The following is an 18,554-nucleotide window of genomic DNA, read 5'->3' as shown; positions in this document are numbered from 1 at the left end:
AGCGAAGAAAAACACGTTTTCGTTTTTTTCGAGTTGTTAACTAGACATTTCGAGATATTAACACGAAAGTTCAAGTTACTATCATGAGATGTCAAATACAGATACCTAATACAATCTAATAATATAATTATTATGCACTAGAGAACCATTAACAGTTTCAAAATCGTATCTCTGCACAATGACTAGGACAAGTTTGTTTGTTTGTTTGTTTTGTTTAACACCGGCTATTGGGTGTCAAACATTTGGTAATTTTGACATATATAGTCTCAGTAACAAGGGATGTTTTTATATGCACCATCACACAGACATGATACTACATACCACGGCCTTTTGGTATACCAGTTCTGGAACGAGAAATAGCCCAGAACGACTGCGTGTATCTGTGTATGCGTACGGGCGTGCGCGCGCGCGCACACACACACACACACACACACACACACACACAGACATGGGTAGTCATGGGGAAGTTATTGGGGCTATCATGGGGGTGGATTGGACGGGTCCATTGAGAGCGCTCGATCCTGCAATTCATCGCTCATGAGGCGGACACTCTACCACTGAGCTACATCACGCAAAAATCACGTTCTGTTTGTAAGCACGAATATCTAACAGGCTATATTTGCCGAAATCACGATGACTTCAATATCTAACAGGCTATTTTGGCCGAAATCACGATGACTTCAATATGTAACAGGCTATATTGGCCGAAATCACGATGACTTCAATATCTAACAGGCTATTTTGGCCGAAATCACGATGACTTTATATCTAACAGGCTATTTTGGCCGAAATCACGATGACTTCAATATCTAACAGGCTATTTTGGCCGAAATCACGATGACTTCAATATCTAACAGGCTATATTAGCCGAAATCACGATGACTTCATATCTAACAGGCTATATTGGCCGAAAGCACGACAACTTCAATATCTAACAGGCTATATTGGCCGAAATGACGACGACTTCAATATCTAACAGGCTATATTGGCCGAAATGACGACGACTTCAATATCTAACAGGCTATATTGGCCGAAATCACGATGACTTCAAACTGAAAATAGGGCCAGGACGTAGAGTGCTCGCATTTATGTGCGATTGATCTAGGATCGATCCCCGTCGGTGGGCCCATTGGACTGTTTCTACTTCCAGCTAATAGTGTAACAAAGTACGTGGTATGTAGTATCCTGATTGTTGGATGCTGCATATAAACGTTAGTTTTGTTTAACGACACCACTAGAGCACATTGATTTATTAATCATCGGCTATTGGATGTCAAACATATGGTCATTTTAACACAGTCATAGAGATGAAACTCACTACATTTTTCCATTAGTAGCAAGGGATCTTTTATATGCACAATCCCTCAGTCAGGATAGCACATACCACGGCATTTAATATACCAGTCGTGATCCCTTGCTGGTAATAGAAAAGAGTAGCCAACTGCGTCGCTACACCGGGTTTTCTCTCTGCCATATAACTGTAAATAAAAACAAGTGTTGAGTACGTCGTTAAATTAAACATTTCTTCCTTACTTCCTTCAAACTGAGGAATGGTTTCTTTAACGACGAAATTCTTTGTTTTGTAATACTCCACGCAATAACTAATATTGATATAAGTTGTTTGAACAGGCGGCCTGCCTCCATTGCGTGTCTACGATTGTTTGATCATGTTTCAACGGAAGGATTCCAGTCTTTATCGGAGAATTCGATGAGTGCCGCACGTCCGGCTCTTGGAGTGAGTATCACACTCGAGGTGGAAGTATCGATCATCTGTAATCATTTCTTTATTTTAAAACAAAAAAGCCGCACCCGAGTGATGACGTAACACATCGACATTTATAAATACAAGACATGAACGCTGCCTTCATTAGTGGGTGGTGCTAGCTGCATGCGTAACGTTTTACCTTTCTTTAGCTAGGATACATCATCAGTCTTTAGAGAGGTCGTGAGGAACGAAAGGCGCCAACATTTACAAGTGAACTACATGTCATAAACACCTCCTCGTTCTGAACTGGTTCTCTCTGTGTTTAAAGTTTTACTGCAGTTTAATAAGCTACGTCGTTAGCTTCAGTAACATTGTAGGAAGACGTCAACGTTTATAACTGCATAATATCATTGAGTGGTACTAATTCTAGTTAAAAGGTTTTGATTTTCTTGTGGGTTTTTTTTTAACTACGACGTTATTCTCAAGGATGTGGTGTGGGAAAAGGTCAACATTTATAACTACAACACATTTAATATCTACTTCGAAAGTAAGGCTGCAAACTGCTAGCTGTGCGTGAAATGTAATCTCAACTTCGAATGAAAGTCTGTAAACAGTGGTGTCACGTCGTTAGTCTGCCGCAAAGTCGCCCTCGCTTTTCATGTATTTAACTCTCGGTGGCGAATAGCCAAGTGACTAAAGAATCCTGGTCAACGTCGATCAACAAGGCTCCGTGTTCTACTAATCATTCCTCTTCAACACAGTCCTATTCTTTATCGTTAATAGCGTTTAAGACAGAGACAGACATACTTCTGTGTTCCCTTGGACTCTCTTCCAAACAGGAGCAAGATTCCAAATTCATTCTGTGCAGTGGGAAGCAAGTTTTGCTATTCAAATTGTAATCTTAAAGAAAAAGCTAGAAAACGAGAAGCAATTCTAGAACACGGATATTGATATACGTTCTATAGCTGTATAATACTTTAAGATCGAAAGCAAAACCTGCTCCTGAACTTGTAAATTCTGTGTATTATGAGCAGCAACTGCCTCTTGCATTCTATGGATTTCGAGCTTGAGGTGAATTCTGCAATACCCCTGTGAATGGCACACTGAAATAATCTGTAATGCCTCTTTATTGACGACTTCGTGTAAGATGCGTTGACAATCCTGTTTCAGACAACTGATCATAACTGTGTGCCTTGTTACAAATCATGTTCAAAGCATATTTGTGTTAGGTTATTAATCACATATAAGACTGCTCAACACTAGATTTGTTTTCTGATGACGGTTGCCTGGATGTGGAACTGGATGTAGAATTGTTTTCCTCTGGATTATGATCTGAATTTGTAGTGCACTGCGTTAAGAGATCAAGGGTAGTCAACTACTAATGAGTAGCTCAGCATAGTTCTCTTAATAATCTTCTTTTTTTTAAATACCAGTCTGGCTACGTGCTCTCGTAACATTCCTGGTTAAGACAGCTCAACAAAGCTGTGTATCGTATTCTTCGTATTTAAGACAGCTCGAAACAGATTACTGTTGTACTATTAACCACCTTTACGAGACATGAACGTAGTTGCCTTCCTCTTTCGATTCTGTTCCGGGCTTTACGGTGCTTGTCACATAATAATGCATATGTATTATGACACAACGTGACTATGATTATTCTATAATACATCTGCATGAGACAACGCGACTTGGAATAGGACACTACGTAACTAGAGTATTCTATAATGCATATGTGTGTGTGACACTACGTGACTCTGCGTATTCTATAATACATATGTGCATAAACTACGTAATTGGAGTATTCTATAATACATAATAGTATGTGTGTGACACTACGTGACTAGGCGTATTCTATAATACATATGTGCATGAACTATGTAACTGGAGTATTCCATAATACATGTGTGTGTGACACTATGTGACTAGGCGTATTCTATAATACATGTGTGTGTGTGACACTACGTGACTAGGCGTATTCTATAATACATGTGTGTGTGTGTGTGTGACACTACGTGACTTGGCGTATTCTATAATACATATGTGTGTGTGACACTACGTGACTAGGCGTATTCTATAATACATATGTGCATGAACTACGTAACTGGAGTATTCTACAATACATATATATTATGACACTACGTGACTAGGCGTATTCTATAATACATATGTGCATGAACTACGTAACTGGAGTATTCTGTAATACATATGTATTATGACACTATGTGACTAGGCGTATTCTATAATACATATGTGCATGAACTACGTAACTGGAATATTCTATAATACATATGTGTGTGACACTACGTGACTAGGCGTATTCTATAATACATCTGTGCATGACACTACGTAACTGGAGTATTCTACAATACATAAAATTATGTGTGTGACACTACGTGACTAGGCGTATTCTATAATACATATGTGCATGAACTACGTAACTGGAGTATTCTATAATACATCTGTACATGACACTGTGTGACTGGATTATTGTATATGTACATAACACTACGTGACTGGAGTATTCTATAGTATATATATATGTGCATGACACTAGGTGACTAGGATTATTTCTATAATACATCAGTGCAAGAAACTACGTGACTTGGGGTATTCGCTGTAACCCGCACAATGACGCCTCCGTGCGAGGCCGACGTGAACAACGTGCACGAGAGGATCAAGCAGTACGTGCTCATTCCCGTCGTTGTCCTCATCATCATCAGCAACGGCGCCGTGCTGCTGTTCATCGCCACCGAGAGGAAGTTCTACAGACCCACCTACTGGTTTATTCTCTCCCTCGCCGTCGCCGACGTGGGCGTCGGCGCCGTGTCCCTGGGAACCGTCATCACCAAGGCCAACGAGCCGACGCTGAAGCTGTGTCTGCTGCGGATCGGACTCACGGTGTGCACGCTCCAAGCGTCCACGCTCTCCATCCTGCTCGTCGCCATAGACAGGGTGGTCGCCATCACGTGCGCGTTACGCTACCAACAGATCATGACGCCACGCAAGGCAGCCGTCGCCATAGCTGCCACATGGATCCACTCGCTGTCGGTTGGGTTCGCTCCCCTCATGGGCTGGAGTAACCCAGAGTACAGAAACTACTGCTCGTTTCTTTTCGTCCTGGCGTCCGGCTACGTCGTGTTTCTCTTCATCGTAGCCTTCGTGCCGATACTCGTAGTCTTCGCCATATACATCAAGCTATTCAGGAAGGCCAGGGTTCACATAAGGCGGATCGAGGCTCTCCACAACATCGGGGTTGTCAGGAGTAACAGCGGACCCTTAGGCCTGTCGTCTCACAACTGGAAGTCCATGAAGACGCTCTTGGTCGTGATTGGTTGCTTGGTCGTCACGTGGTGTCCGTTTCTCATCCTGACGGCCGTTCAGATGACGTGTGGAGAGCCCACGTGTTGCCTCAAGAACATCATAGGGACTCATTTGTTTATTCTGGGCGTATCGAACTCATTCTTGAACCCCATAATATACGCCATTAGAACCAAAGAATTCAGACACAGATTTCGAAAGCTCTTCTTTATAAGGTGTTCTGTCTGAGATACGTGACGGATCTGTCCTGAACAGAGCAGGTCACAATGTCAGATACTCAGGCGCGGATCGGGCAGGGGGTGGCGGCTCCCTCCTGGGTTTTTTTGCCGTCATCAGCGAAAATAAAATACAACCCTGTTCAAACATATCTTACCATGCCCGGCGCTTCCCTTAATAAACCTCTGGATCCGCGCCTGATACCGTGCACACGACGGGCGTGCCTGAACCTTAAGTAAAGTCGATATGGGAACGTAATATGTGGCTGCAACACAGACGCGTGGGGGGTGGGGGGTGGGGGTGGGGGGGTGGGGAGGTCGAAACCCCCGTTTTCTCTTCTCTTTTTTTTCCAATGTATTTTCCGGGGAACATGACTCGACCACTCCACCCCTCAACTATAAACGAGCCTTTAACACGTTTTTTTCTAATTACATTTTGAACCATGTGTCAAATATGCGCAAATGACAATAAGGCCTCACTATACAGATGTCATCTGCCATTGAAACCCATGTTAAATTGTCCAACTTCAAACGAAGATTGTCAATAGGACGGGTTCTCATTGGCACTAACAACATACACCATTGTGTACATACATTACATAAGCATTTATTTTCACTCCAAAATTGAGAACATTTCCGTCTCAGTTTTTTTTTGTTTTGTTTTTTTGCTATACGACCGCATCTGGCTCTAGTACCGGTCCGGACACGTGGTTCATTAACCGATTCACTCCGGCTGTCACTTCCGCTTTACACCCATGTCCCAAAAGGTCAATGCAAATATTACAAAATAGCATGGGCAAAATGCAGCCAGAAGGCTTACCATTAAACATACAAATTGTTTTAATTTTTCTCCAATAACTAGACGTGAATATGTGAACCATAACATGTGTCACAATTAGGAACTATAGTGGACCGTGATGAATGAAATCTCACTCGGGAGTGAACTGTGTAGTATTCTCCGTGCGAAAGGAAATTATTTTTAGTCAGTAATTTATTCATATGTTTCAGTTTAGGGAAAAAGGATAAAAAAATATATTAATAAAAGGTACTATTTGTATATGCAATTTATATTTTTAAAAATGTTGTTAATAAATAAATAAAATAGCAAGCACACAATAAAAGCTTATTTTGCGTATTTGTGAATCTTGAGCTGTGATTTATGGATGCCAGCCTCTGGCATCCTAAATGTCCACCTATGCCTTAAAAATAAAGAAAGATACAGGTATTTTTATTCTCAAGGAAATTACGAATATGGTCATTATTATAAAGGGGACTCATTTTAAATATGTGTAGTTAAAAATTTTATTACTTTCCAAAATGTATACCCAAACGGCCGTAGCTAGGATTTTTTGTTTTGGGGGGGGGGGGGGGGGGAGCAACTGAGTAGTTAATAGTCTAAAACTCCTTAAACAGTTAAGAAGAGAATTTTCTTTAAGTTTCTATAATGCTTTCCGGGGTTTTTTTTCTCCCCCCCCCCCCCGCTAGCTACGGCCCTGCCAAACTTCATGATTGTGGGTGCATATTTGACAATGTTCACATCCATACAAACCACATCCATACAAACCACACCCAAGCGGGACTTGGCGGATATAATGCATATATTTATAGAAACTTTGCTCATCAAACTTTAAAAAAAATCGTCATTTGAATAAAGGTTTAGCTATAATTTTTTTTTACAAAATCAGCTTTTTTGAAAATTACCCAAACTGATCGCGCCCAACGTTTACCACAAGGAAAACCCGGTGTATGAATACCAAGCCTCATTACAGCTAAACCATTTTCACTATTGGTGAAAAGCACGCTGTCCTGAGCACACACAGATATCTGGACTGTCTGTCCAGGACAGTGGGTTAATTATTAGTGGTTAGTGAGAGAGAAGATGGTTTAGTGGCTTGACACCTACCCATTGAGTCGTTACAACTCGCTCTGGGTTGGAGCCGGTACCGAGTTGCGAAGCCTGTACCTATCAGCCTTATGACTTAACCACGACACCGCCGAGGCCGGTGGATCTGTGCAAAAACAAGTGTATTGTACACAAGGGAGCTAACTGTATACTGCAACCTAATGTATCCCTTATGTAGAGTTATCTCTCTTATTACATGTAGCTTTTTCTTTTTCTTTTTTTTAAACACATTTAAAAGTACATATTTACTTATTTTCATTACTTTTATCCTGTTTCCAACGTTGAGTTGTTGGCGAAAACTAGTTTTGTGAAGGTTGCGACTGAGTATAAAAGCTACAATACACTGAGCTGTTGTTATTAGCTGTGAGGCAAAAAAAAAAAAAAAATCCGTCTCTCCAGAACTATCCACACACACACATATTAAAAAAAACCCAAAAGTTTCTTAATTCTGAAGTCGATCTTTTGTTTCTGAATTTATTTTGGAATGCTCTCTCAATTCCCTCAACCTCCTCCCTAATTCCCTCCTGCTCCTCAGTTCCCTCTACCGCCTCCTCATCCTCAATTATCTTCTCCTACTCCTCAATTATCTCAACCTTCTCCTCCCTAATTCCCTCCTGCTCCTCAATTCCCCAATTCTCTCCACATCCTCCTCCCCAATTCCCTCCACCACTTCCGCAATTCCCTCTACCTCCTCAATTCTCTCCACATCATCCTTCTCAATTCTCTCCACCTCCTCCTCCCCAATTCCCTCCACCACCTCCGCAATTCCCTCTACCTCCTCATTTTCCCTTCTCTTCAGTTCCCTCCACCTTTTCCTCAATTCCCTCTTCTTCATCCTCGATTCCCTCCATCTCATTCTTCTCAATTCCCTCCTCCTTATTTCCCCCCTGCTCCTGGATTACCTCCTCCAGCACCTCCTCAAATCCCTTTTCCTCCTCCTTAATTCCCTCCCCCTCATTTCCTTCCTGCTTCTCAATTCCCTCCACCTCCTTCTCAATCTTCAGCTTTGTCGTTGAGGTTGGTGGATAATTGGTACGTATATGTCTCGACAACGTGTTTAAATATTTGACATACAATAACCGATGATTAATAAATCAATGTGATCTAGTGGTGACGTTAAACAAAATGAACCTTTGAACCGGTATTTCGTGGATAAATAATTACATGCTAAACTCCAAAGAACGCACTTTTCAAAGTTGCAAGTGTTATATTTTGTTATTTTTTCCAAATATTTTTAGCAATAACTACAAATTAATCATTTTCAAATATAAACTTTACATATTTAAAGTTAAAATTAAAGTTTGTTTTGCTTAACGACACAATTAAAGCACATTGATTTATAAATCATCGGCAATCGCATAGCATACATTTGGTAACTTTGACGTATAGTCTTAGAGAGGAAACCCACTATATTTTTTCCATTAGTAGCACATACCACGGCCTTTGATATACCAGTCGTGGTGCACTGGCTGGAACAAGAAATAGCCCAATGGGCCCACCGACGGGGGTCGATCCTAACTGGGCTACGTCTTGCCTCCTTTGTAGATTTAACTATCGAAATTTAATGTAATTTATCTCAGTGTATATTAAAAACTTTTAAAATGTCATCGCGTTCTGTGAAATCCTTAATTTTCATGGTTTACTATTTTCGTTGTTTCGCCAATACACACATTTTGTTGGGTACCTAAATTCGTGGATAAAAAAAAGATAGTCGTACATTTGTATTATAGGTATATGTGTGTTATATTTTCGTTGTGTTCTTAAATTCGTTGATTGCCCCAGTCCACGAATTACACGAAAATTATATCACCACGAACACAATCGATTTCTCAGTATCCAACAAAATACCAAAAAGTCGACTATATATATAACCTCGGCTAATGAAGGTTCGCTATGTATACAGCGGTCGTATTTTGTAATGACACCAAAATCCAGCTGCACTAGTTAATCAAGGAAGGAAATGTCTTATTTAACGATGCACTCAACACATTTTATTTACGGTTATGTGGCGTCAGACATATGGTTAAGGACCACACAGATATTGAGAGACGAAACCCGCTGTCGCCACTTCATGAGCTACTCTTTTCGATTAGCAGCAAAGGATATTTTATATGCACCATCCCACAGACAGGGCCACATACCACGGCCTTTGATATACCAGTCGTGGTGCACTGAACTAGTTAATGATGATACCCAATTAGCTACTTAACTGGAGTACAAAGGCATGTAATAGCATTTTTATTTTGATCTAAAACAAATGTTTATATGTATATGTGTATGTGTATGTATATATGTATGTGTATGTGTGTGTGTGTATACATACATACATACATACATACATACATAGACAGACACACACACACACACAGAGAGAGAGAGAGAGAGAGAGAGAGAGAGAGAGAGAGAGAGAGAGAGAGAGAGAGAGAGAAGAGAGAGAGAGCGAGAGAGAGGAGAGAGGGAGGGAGGAGGGGAGGGAGGAAGGCGAGAGGGAGGGAGGGAGGAAGAGAGAGCGGAGAGGGAGGGAGGAGGAGGGGAGGAGGCGAGGGGGAGGGAGGAGAGAGGGAGGAGGGAGGGAGAGAGAGAGAGAGAGAGAGAGAGAGAGAGAGAGAGAGAGAGAGAGAGAGATAATGGTATAATTATCTGTTATCTGTAATTTAAACAATTGTTTAATTGTGCACATTTTGGTATATTATATTGTTTATATTCATTCATTTCATTCGTTCCTTTACTCAAGCTTGGGTAATAAGTTTTATAATGCAGTTTGACGTATTATCGCATGTCCGGGTAATTCGCAAAATCAAGTAAAGAGAGCAAAACAGTTTCGATATTTGAAATATCTCAATACTTAAAAGTCATATATCTGCACAAAATAGCGTCCAGGCATAAACGTTTCTTAAAATAATAATATCATTCGTCGCGACGTTAGTGTCGTGAGGTAGAGAAAACATTTTCCATATAGAAAGTCGTATCTCTACAAACTAAGTCGTGAAGAAAACAATATCATTCGTGTTGATATCACTAAAGTTGTATCCCATCGCAAAACAGAGTCCATATCTTGATTTGAAAAAATAATAATAATAATTCATGTGGACATTTTGAAAACACTGAATTAATACAATTTGCGAGGGACATCACCAAAATGTATCTCACTTCAAGACAGAGCCTAGATTATTTTGAAATCACAAAAACAATATCAGTCGTACAGACATCAGTGTCTTGAATTCGGCAGAACCGGAAGTTCGTCATCGGACTGAATACTGTATAACTGTTTGATAGACTGGTTCGTAGCCGCGTCCTCGAAAGCAGATCGACTGAATACCTCGTCGTAAAAATACCCATCTTCGGCAGTGTTCGTGGGATACTCGACGTCTTCTACGTCACCAATGGCGAACAGGTCGCCGTCGGTCGGCCTGAGGTTGTCGTCGTTGAGCGAATCGTTGTCGTGATCGTCGTACGTTTCAAGGTCGAGCGGATGTCGGCTGCTCGAGTTCGATGATCGACGACTTCGAATCGGCTTGCCGAAACAATGGAGTGATTTCAGTTTTCTATAACAAAGACAAAATTTAGACACAAAATATTACTGTTTAAAATTCATATACACGTATTTGAGAAAACCAGACAAAGACAGATACGCACACATACACACACATATACACGCAAGCACACACATACAAAAACACACATACAAACACACACACATAAAAACAAACACACATACAAACACACACACAGACATGCAAACATACACACATACAAACACCACACACACATACATACAAATATATACACACATACAAACACACACATACACACACACACCATACACGCACACATACATACACACACAGGGAGAGAGAAAAGGAGGGAGGGAGAGAGATGGATAAGACAGGGAGACGCAGAGAGAAAGCGAGAGAGAGAAGGGAAAGAGATGGATAAGAGTGAAACAGAGACAGAGAGGGTTTCTTTTGTTTAACGACACCACTAGAGCACATGCTTTATGAATCATCGGCTACTGGATGGCAGAGACAGACAGCAAGAGAGACAACAGAGGGAGAGAGAGAGAGACAGACAGACAGAGAGAAAGAGGGGGACAGAGACAGATAGACCGACAGAGAAAGAGGGAGAGAGACAGAAAGAGAGACAGACAGAAAGAAAGAGGGAGAGAGACGGACAGAGAGAGAGAGAAAAAAAAAGACAGACAGACAGAGAAAGAGGAAAAGAGACGGACAGACAGACAGAAAGACATAGAGAAAGAGATAGACAGACAGAGAAAGAGGGAGAGAGACGGACAGACAGAGAGAGAGAGACAGACAGAAAGACAGACAGAGAAAGAGGGAGAGAGACAGACAGAAAGAGAGAGAGACAGACAGAAAGACCGACAGAGAGAAAGAGGGAGACAGAGAGAAAGAGGGAGAGAGAGAGACAGGCAGACAGAGAGAAAGAGAGACAGAAAGACAGACAGAGAGAAAGAGACAGACAGAGAAAGAGAGAATGTCACTAACCCTCGTTTTCGCAGACAGATGAGCACAATCAAAATAGCAATAAGAACAATGGCTATTCCCGCAGACAGACCAAACACTTGAGCACTGTTCAGTTTGGGCACTGAAAAGAAGAACACACTGTCTAATATATTTTAAATGTAAACATACACAAACAACACACACCGCATACACTACACAACACACATACGCACACACCACACCATACACACACACGCATCACATACACAACACACACACACACTACACAACACATCTACACTACACAACACACACACAAACACACACACCACATACACTACATAACACATATACACTACACAACACACACACACCACATACACTACACACCACATACACTACACAACACATATACACAACACACACACACACACACACATACATACACACAACCATAAACCCACATACACTTGTTTTATCTAATTAGATATAGCTTATATGCAAAATCTGAAATCTGAATGGCTATAAATTCTAATTGTTGTTATTTTTATTTAACAAGTCTGAAATCTGAATGCATGTACCAATAATTACTGACGTTTTTGTATTTAATAGTGTTGTTCTTTTTATTATTGAACACTTCGCATCTGAAATCTGACTACATATACTTATTAATTATTGTTGTTTTTATGGAGCACTTCACACCTGAAATCTTAATGACAATATCTACTAATTATTGTTGTTTTGTGGAATAGATCACATTTTAATTCTTAATACCTCTACCCACTAATTATCGTTGTTATGGAATACATCACATCTTAATTCTGAATACCTTTACCCACTAATTATCGTTGTTATGGAATACATCACATCTTAATTCTGAATACCTCTACCCACTAATTATCGTTGTTATGGAATACATCACATCTTAATTCTGAATACCTCTACCCACTAATGGTTGGTGTTATGGAATACATCACATCTTAATTGTTAATACCTCTACCCACTAATTATTGTTGTTATGGAATACATCCCATCTTAATTCTGAATACCTCTACCCACTAATTATTGTTGTTATGGAACACATCGCATCTTAATTCTGAATACCTCTACCCACTAATTATTGTTGTTATGGAATACATCACATCTTAATTCTGAATACCTCTACCTACTAATTATTGTTGTTATGGAATACATCACAGCTTAATGCTGAATACCTCTACCTACTAATGGTTGTTGTCTTGATAGTCGTGTCACTCGTCAATTTCACGGAGGACGCTGTGGTAGTTGGGATGACATCGCTGACGGTGCTGTTGTCGCCATTCGTCGACGAGGGCGATTCTGTAGTCATCTACATTGATTACAAAGTCTTACACTGTGAGAACAAAAATAAAACACAAAACAAATGTAAGCAATGGCACATCCTCATTTTCAAAGTGGTGCAATTAAGTTTAATATCATACCGGCCTTGGTGGCGTCGTCGTTAAGCCATCGGACATAAGGCTTGTAGGTACAGGGTTCGCAGCCAGGTACCGGCTCCCAACCAGAGCGAGTTTTAACGACTCGGTGGGTAGGTGTTAGGCCACTACACCATATTCTCTCTCACTAACCAGCTAACAACTAACAACTAACCCGCTGTTCTGGACAGACAGCCCAAATAGCTGAGGTGTGTGCCCAGGACAGCGTGCTTGAATCTTAATTGAATATAAGCACAAAAAATAAGTTGAAAATTAACTGAAAATGAAATTTAATATCATGCAGTAGTACAGCGAGAAATAGTTGTATTAGCGGTCTTTCGATTGGAGCAGATGATCTTCGGTCGATCAATCACGTTAGTTGTAACTATTACACGTGTATAAGTTTGTTTATTTAACAACTCTACTCGAGCACAATGAGTTATCAGTCATCGTATACGTTTGTAGGCACGTGAGAAATTGACTCAAAGGCAAGGTTCCAGTAACGAGCTAGCATTCCACCAACTAAGTAAAACAACCAAACGTAGCTCCATTTTTCTTTCTGCGAACCAATTCAAATTAGGCGTACAAATTACCTCCACGAAATTGCGCAACACTTTCTGTTTGGCTAAAATCCCACGGGACATTTTCAAATTCAATAGCACCCAAAAGCCACCCTCGCCCGCTTCCAAACCCGGTCTGGTTGCCTGTGTTCACTTGCACTTGCCAGCGCAGGCGATCCCTCCTTTCCCCCACCCCTCTCCTGTCCTGGACGAATTAGCCGGCAGGATGTCGAATCCTGTATCCATGACAGGCGTGCGCTACAGCAGCTTGTTCTGAATGTGCACGTTAATTCCTATGACTTGACCTGGCCTGACTTGATCTGAAATTGGTCATTTCTACCAGCCATTTCCACGACTGGTACGTCAAAGGCTATCGCCTATACTGGCCTGCCTATGGGAAAGAATATATTTAAAAAAAATAACTGTCTACTTTTTTAGGTGAGTTTATATCCTCCGCTTTCTGACTCTCTCCCCTCTCTTTCTCCCTCTCTCTGACTCTCTCCTCTCTCTCTCTGCTCATCTCTCCTCTCTCCTCTCTCTCTCTCTACGTCACCTTCGTCTCCCTCTCTCTCTCTCCTCTCTACGGGGTCCTCTGTGTCAGGTACTTCGCTCTCTCCTGAGAGTTGGCCTCTCCACTGTCTTTTGTTTGTTTTTCTTTTTTTTTCTCTCTGTGATCTGAGATAGTAAGTATAAAATTTTTTTTTTTTGTTGGTTGTTGTGCGGTGTGTTGTTGTTTGTTTTGGTTTTTTTGTGGTTTTTTTTTTGTTTTTTTTCTTTTTTTTTTTGTTGTCTTTTTTATAGTTTTTTTTGTTTTTTGTTTTGTTTATGTTTTTTTTGTTTGCTTTTTTTTCTTTTTTTGGTCAGTCATGCTCTCCCCGGCGGGTGTGCGGGGGGGGGGGGTGCGGGGGGGGGGGGTCCGGGCTTCCGGCGTCCCCCCCCCCCCCCTGTGATCTGGCAAGGGCAAAAGCTGTATTTTAAAAGCATGATGCTGTATCGACTAATTCTTTCTAATCTTGACTAATTCTTAACACTTTTGCCAACTAAACCAAACGACGTAGTAACTCATGTTTACCTTTTTAAAAATATTAAACGAGAAATAACTAAGCTGAGTCTAATTACGAATGTGTGTGTGTGTGTGTGTGTGCGTGCGTGTGCGTGTGTGTGGTGTTTGTGTGTCTCTGTGTGTGTGTGGTGTTTGTGTGTCTCTGTGTGTGTGTGTGTGTCTGTGTGTGTGTCTGTCTGTGTCTGTGTGTGTGTGTGTGTGTGTGTGTGTGTGTGTGTGTGTGTGTGTGTGTTAATCTTTTTTTTTTACAATGTTCCCACCATATGATGTTTCGATTATCTGGTCATACTGTTTTAGGGATAGGAGATGTCTGGGGGTTGTTGCGTTTTTTCGGGGGGAGGGGGGTATCGTTTGTTGTTAGAGGGTTTGGGGATGTTGTTGTTTTTGTTTGTTTTGGTCACGGGGTGCTCTTTTATCCGAGAGTGGGTTTTTTTATTGGTTTCGTGTTGGATTTGGGGGTTTTTGGGGGGGGGGGGGGGGGGGTTGGGGTAGGGGGAGTTGGTTTGTTTTGTTTGTTATTGGGGGGTTTTAGGGGTTTTCGTTTTAATTTTATAAAAAATTAAATTATTTGTGAATGCGTCATTGAGTTTTTTCTCGTTCCAACCAGGCCGTGATATGTGTTTTCCTGTCTGTGGGAAAGTTCATATAAAAGATCCCTTGCTGAATTAGAAAAAAAAATTGTAGCAGGTTTTCTCTGATGACTACGTGTAACATTTACCAAATGTTTGACATACAATAGCTTAATGATTAATTAATCAATGTGCTTTAGTGGTGTCGTTAAACAAAACAAACTGTAACGTTTCCAATAGCCGACGATTAATAAATCAATGTACTCTAGTGGTTTCGTTAAACATAACAAAGTTTTATTCGTTCATTCAAATGGGCAAATATATTAAATCCGTAATCTACCGGTGTTTTCCGAATATAATCGTTGCCGTCCGTTCTACTATTATCTTTACTACGACTATTTTATTTGTGTTTGTGCTGTCACGTGTCATCGCGTGATCGTCGCCATAGTAGGCTACCACAACCCATATCGCTTTGACAACTTGACCCACATACACCACTATTGTTATCGGTATAGCCGACAGATTTACCTTTAGTTTGAAACACAGACAGAAAAAAAAATATAGGTTAACCACTTAAGTAGTTTTACATACCCGACCACGAAAATGGCACTTGCAATATTAAAAAACAAAAAAAACGTGGGCATTACTGTGTTTTTCTGACAGGGGTGTACACCCCTAACACCCAACTCTTGACCTGCGACTGAGTTACTGGAAGAAAGGAATATTTGTTGAACGACACCCTAGCCCATTGTATATTAAAGTTTTGCTAGGTTTTTAACATACAGTTACGTTGACCCTACAGAGTCTGAGAGGACAAAAAAATCATACATGCATCAGACACGGTGGGGGAGAGAGGGAAAGGGTGATACATAGAAGTAGTATACAGCCCCATACAGGCCTGTATACTACTCATAGAGTTCATAAAACGTTTAACGAAGGAAGGAAATGTTTTATTTAACGACGCACTCAACACATTTTATTTACGGTTATATGGCGTCAGACATGTGGTTAAGGACCACCATCCCAAAGACAGGATAGCACATGCCACGGTCTTTGATGTACCAGTCGTAGTGCACTGGCTGGAGCGAGAAATAGCCAAATGGGCCCACTGACGGGGATCGATCCCAAACCGACCGCGCATCAAGCGAGCGCTTTACCACTGGGCTACGTCTCGCCCCTTTAACGAATGGATTATTATTATTATTATTATTATATTATTATTATTATTATATATGTTTGATGTTATGCAAACACTAAATAGGCGCGTGTGCAGGAAATTTATGCAGTGGGGGTCTGAATCATGGCGATCGAAATTTATACGGGGTTCAAGACATCCTTCCCTAAAACAATATATTGAAACAAAACGACGAAAATTTGCTTGAGCTGGAGAGGGTTCGACCCTTAAACCCTTCCACTACACACGCGCCTGGCACACTTAACAATAACACGTGTATCACACACCATAAGTGTCTGAAGACTACAGTCCCAAGTTGTAAATCAAATAAAAAAAAAATTTAAATATAATTCCCCGCGCACACGTTCCTAGGATTTGTCGACGCCTAGGTATACACTTATGAAAACCAAACACGCTGACCCACTGGACTTCAACAAAGTATGTTGGTAACTCGATACATCGCAGCACGCGAACAAATAACAATATATATATATATATCAGAGGTGGATATAGGATGTTCCTTGGGTGGGGGTGTAACGTCAAGAAAGGCACCAAAATATTACATAATTTAAACTAAAAAAAAAAAAAATATCCTAAAAACTAATCAAACGTTTTAAACGCTGGATTTTTGTTTTTAAGCTCAGTGGATGAGGGGTATACCCTACCCCACCCCCAGCACCTTCCCACTGGATCCGTCCCTGCTATATGCTAACTAACGACAGGGTCACTGAGAAGCGAAATACGTACCTAGCATCAGACATATGGGGGGGGGGGGGGGGGGGGAACTGTTTTATTTAAGGAACTAACATATTGCTTTCACAGACCCTGGGTCCCACTTTTAGTCTTTGTTGCCCTGGCTATATCACATATGATACACCTGATATGTTGACGTCCTCGCCCTACCTGATAACGAGGACAATGGTGTTCAACAACAGCACCTGCTCACACGTGTCTGTATAACACAATGTCGGTCACTGCCTGCTAGACGTATAGCTGATATATTCTCATATATATCACAGACCGCCAAATTCACGGACACAAACAGAAAACAAATATCTCAAGGACATAACTATGTCACTGGTGTATCCGGTTTGAAATGAAATAACACAAAGTTTACTGCTGTTTTTTCAAAAGAGAAATCTGTTTTTTAACTTACCTGTATCGTCAGTGATAGGTAAGAAGCACCTGTAAGCGTAGGAAGTGATACACGCCCACTTTTAGCAAAAGGTTTAACGTCCAGTGTTTTCGTTGATTACTACACGTCTATGCATGTCCCACACACACGTCTTGAACGTTGATACACGAACTGTACCCGTCCATCGATGGTTTTGTGAATACAACAGGAGTATACTGCCTGTGTCAGTGGGCTATTGTAACTTTACACCTGTGGGGGGAGATAACTTCATAGCACAGGTCGACTACCTATGGGTTACGCTGATCTATTCACTATTGCGCAATTGTTATACATTGTTAGTTTAGTAGTATACTATCGAATTGCTGTCGCAGCGTCATCATCGTTGTTGCCGTCGTTGTTGTAATAAAAAAAAATCACTCGGTTTTATTTTTATTGTTTTCGTCATCGTCACCATCATCATCATCATCATCATCATCATATCATCATCATTATTTTCGTTATCTTCAGCATTATTATCACCATCATCATCATCATCATTATCATCGTCGTCGTCGTTACCATCATCATTACTGTGAAACATCACAATGCAGAACTTTTTTGTATTAAACCATTCGGTTGTATATCTTTGGCAAGTAACGTAGATTTAAATCACGATACATTGTATTGGACATACTAAAAACTTGAGTATTGCCAAATTTACAAATAAAATTCTTAAAACGGATTTTAACAACACTACTAAAGCATAGTCATTCTTTAGAAGAAATGTGCTATAGAGTGGTTTCACTTTTTGCAATTAGCAGCAAGGGATCTTTTAAATGCACTTTCCCAAAGACAGGACAGCACACACCACTGCCTTTAATATAAGAGTAAATGTTATGCCCGTGATCAGTGCAAGTATTCTGAACAGACAAAACACCCAGTCGATTCTAGCGCGTGTCAAACTGTTACATCAAGACACTACACCACTAGAGCACATATAGTTTTAGAGAGGAAACCCG

At 40.7% G+C, this 18,554-nt stretch overlaps 2 protein-coding genes across 3 annotated transcripts; one reads left to right on the top strand and one right to left on the bottom strand.

Moving 5' to 3' along the window:
* Positions 1 to 4,333: 4,333 nt before the first annotated feature.
* Positions 4,334 to 5,251, top strand: LOC121370757 (5-hydroxytryptamine receptor 1A-like). Its single transcript, XM_041496207.1, has 2 exons — positions 4,334 to 4,387; positions 4,523 to 5,251. The coding sequence occupies exons 1-2, from the start codon at positions 4,334 to 4,336 to the stop codon at positions 5,249 to 5,251; spliced, it is 783 nt and encodes a 260-aa protein (XP_041352141.1).
* Positions 5,252 to 9,791: 4,540 nt separating this feature from the next.
* On the bottom strand, positions 9,792 to 17,813 carry LOC121388107. Of its 2 annotated transcripts, none has more exons than XM_041519366.1 (4): positions 17,578 to 17,813; positions 12,826 to 12,975; positions 11,644 to 11,743; positions 9,792 to 10,686 (listed from the first exon to the last, which is right to left on the bottom strand). In XM_041519366.1, exons 2-4 carry the CDS (start codon positions 12,947 to 12,949, stop codon positions 10,350 to 10,352), a joined length of 561 nt encoding a protein of 186 aa, XP_041375300.1. In that variant the 5' UTR covers positions 12,950 to 12,975; positions 17,578 to 17,813; the 3' UTR covers positions 9,792 to 10,349. The 2 variants fall into 2 exon arrangements, with proteins under 2 accessions (XP_041375300.1, XP_041375380.1); XM_041519446.1 differs by lacking the exon at positions 17,578 to 17,813 and adding an exon at positions 17,325 to 17,466 and having other exon boundaries at positions 12,826 to 12,973.
* Between the last annotated feature and the right edge of the window lie 741 nt (positions 17,814 to 18,554).

The sequence above is a fragment of the Gigantopelta aegis genome, chromosome 1 (genome assembly GCF_016097555.1).
Source record: "Gigantopelta aegis isolate Gae_Host chromosome 1, Gae_host_genome, whole genome shotgun sequence".
Lineage (NCBI taxonomy): Eukaryota > Metazoa > Mollusca > Gastropoda > Neomphalida > Peltospiridae > Gigantopelta > Gigantopelta aegis.
Note: the sequence above shows the minus strand (reverse complement) of the source record. Positions and strands in the feature narration are given on the sequence as shown.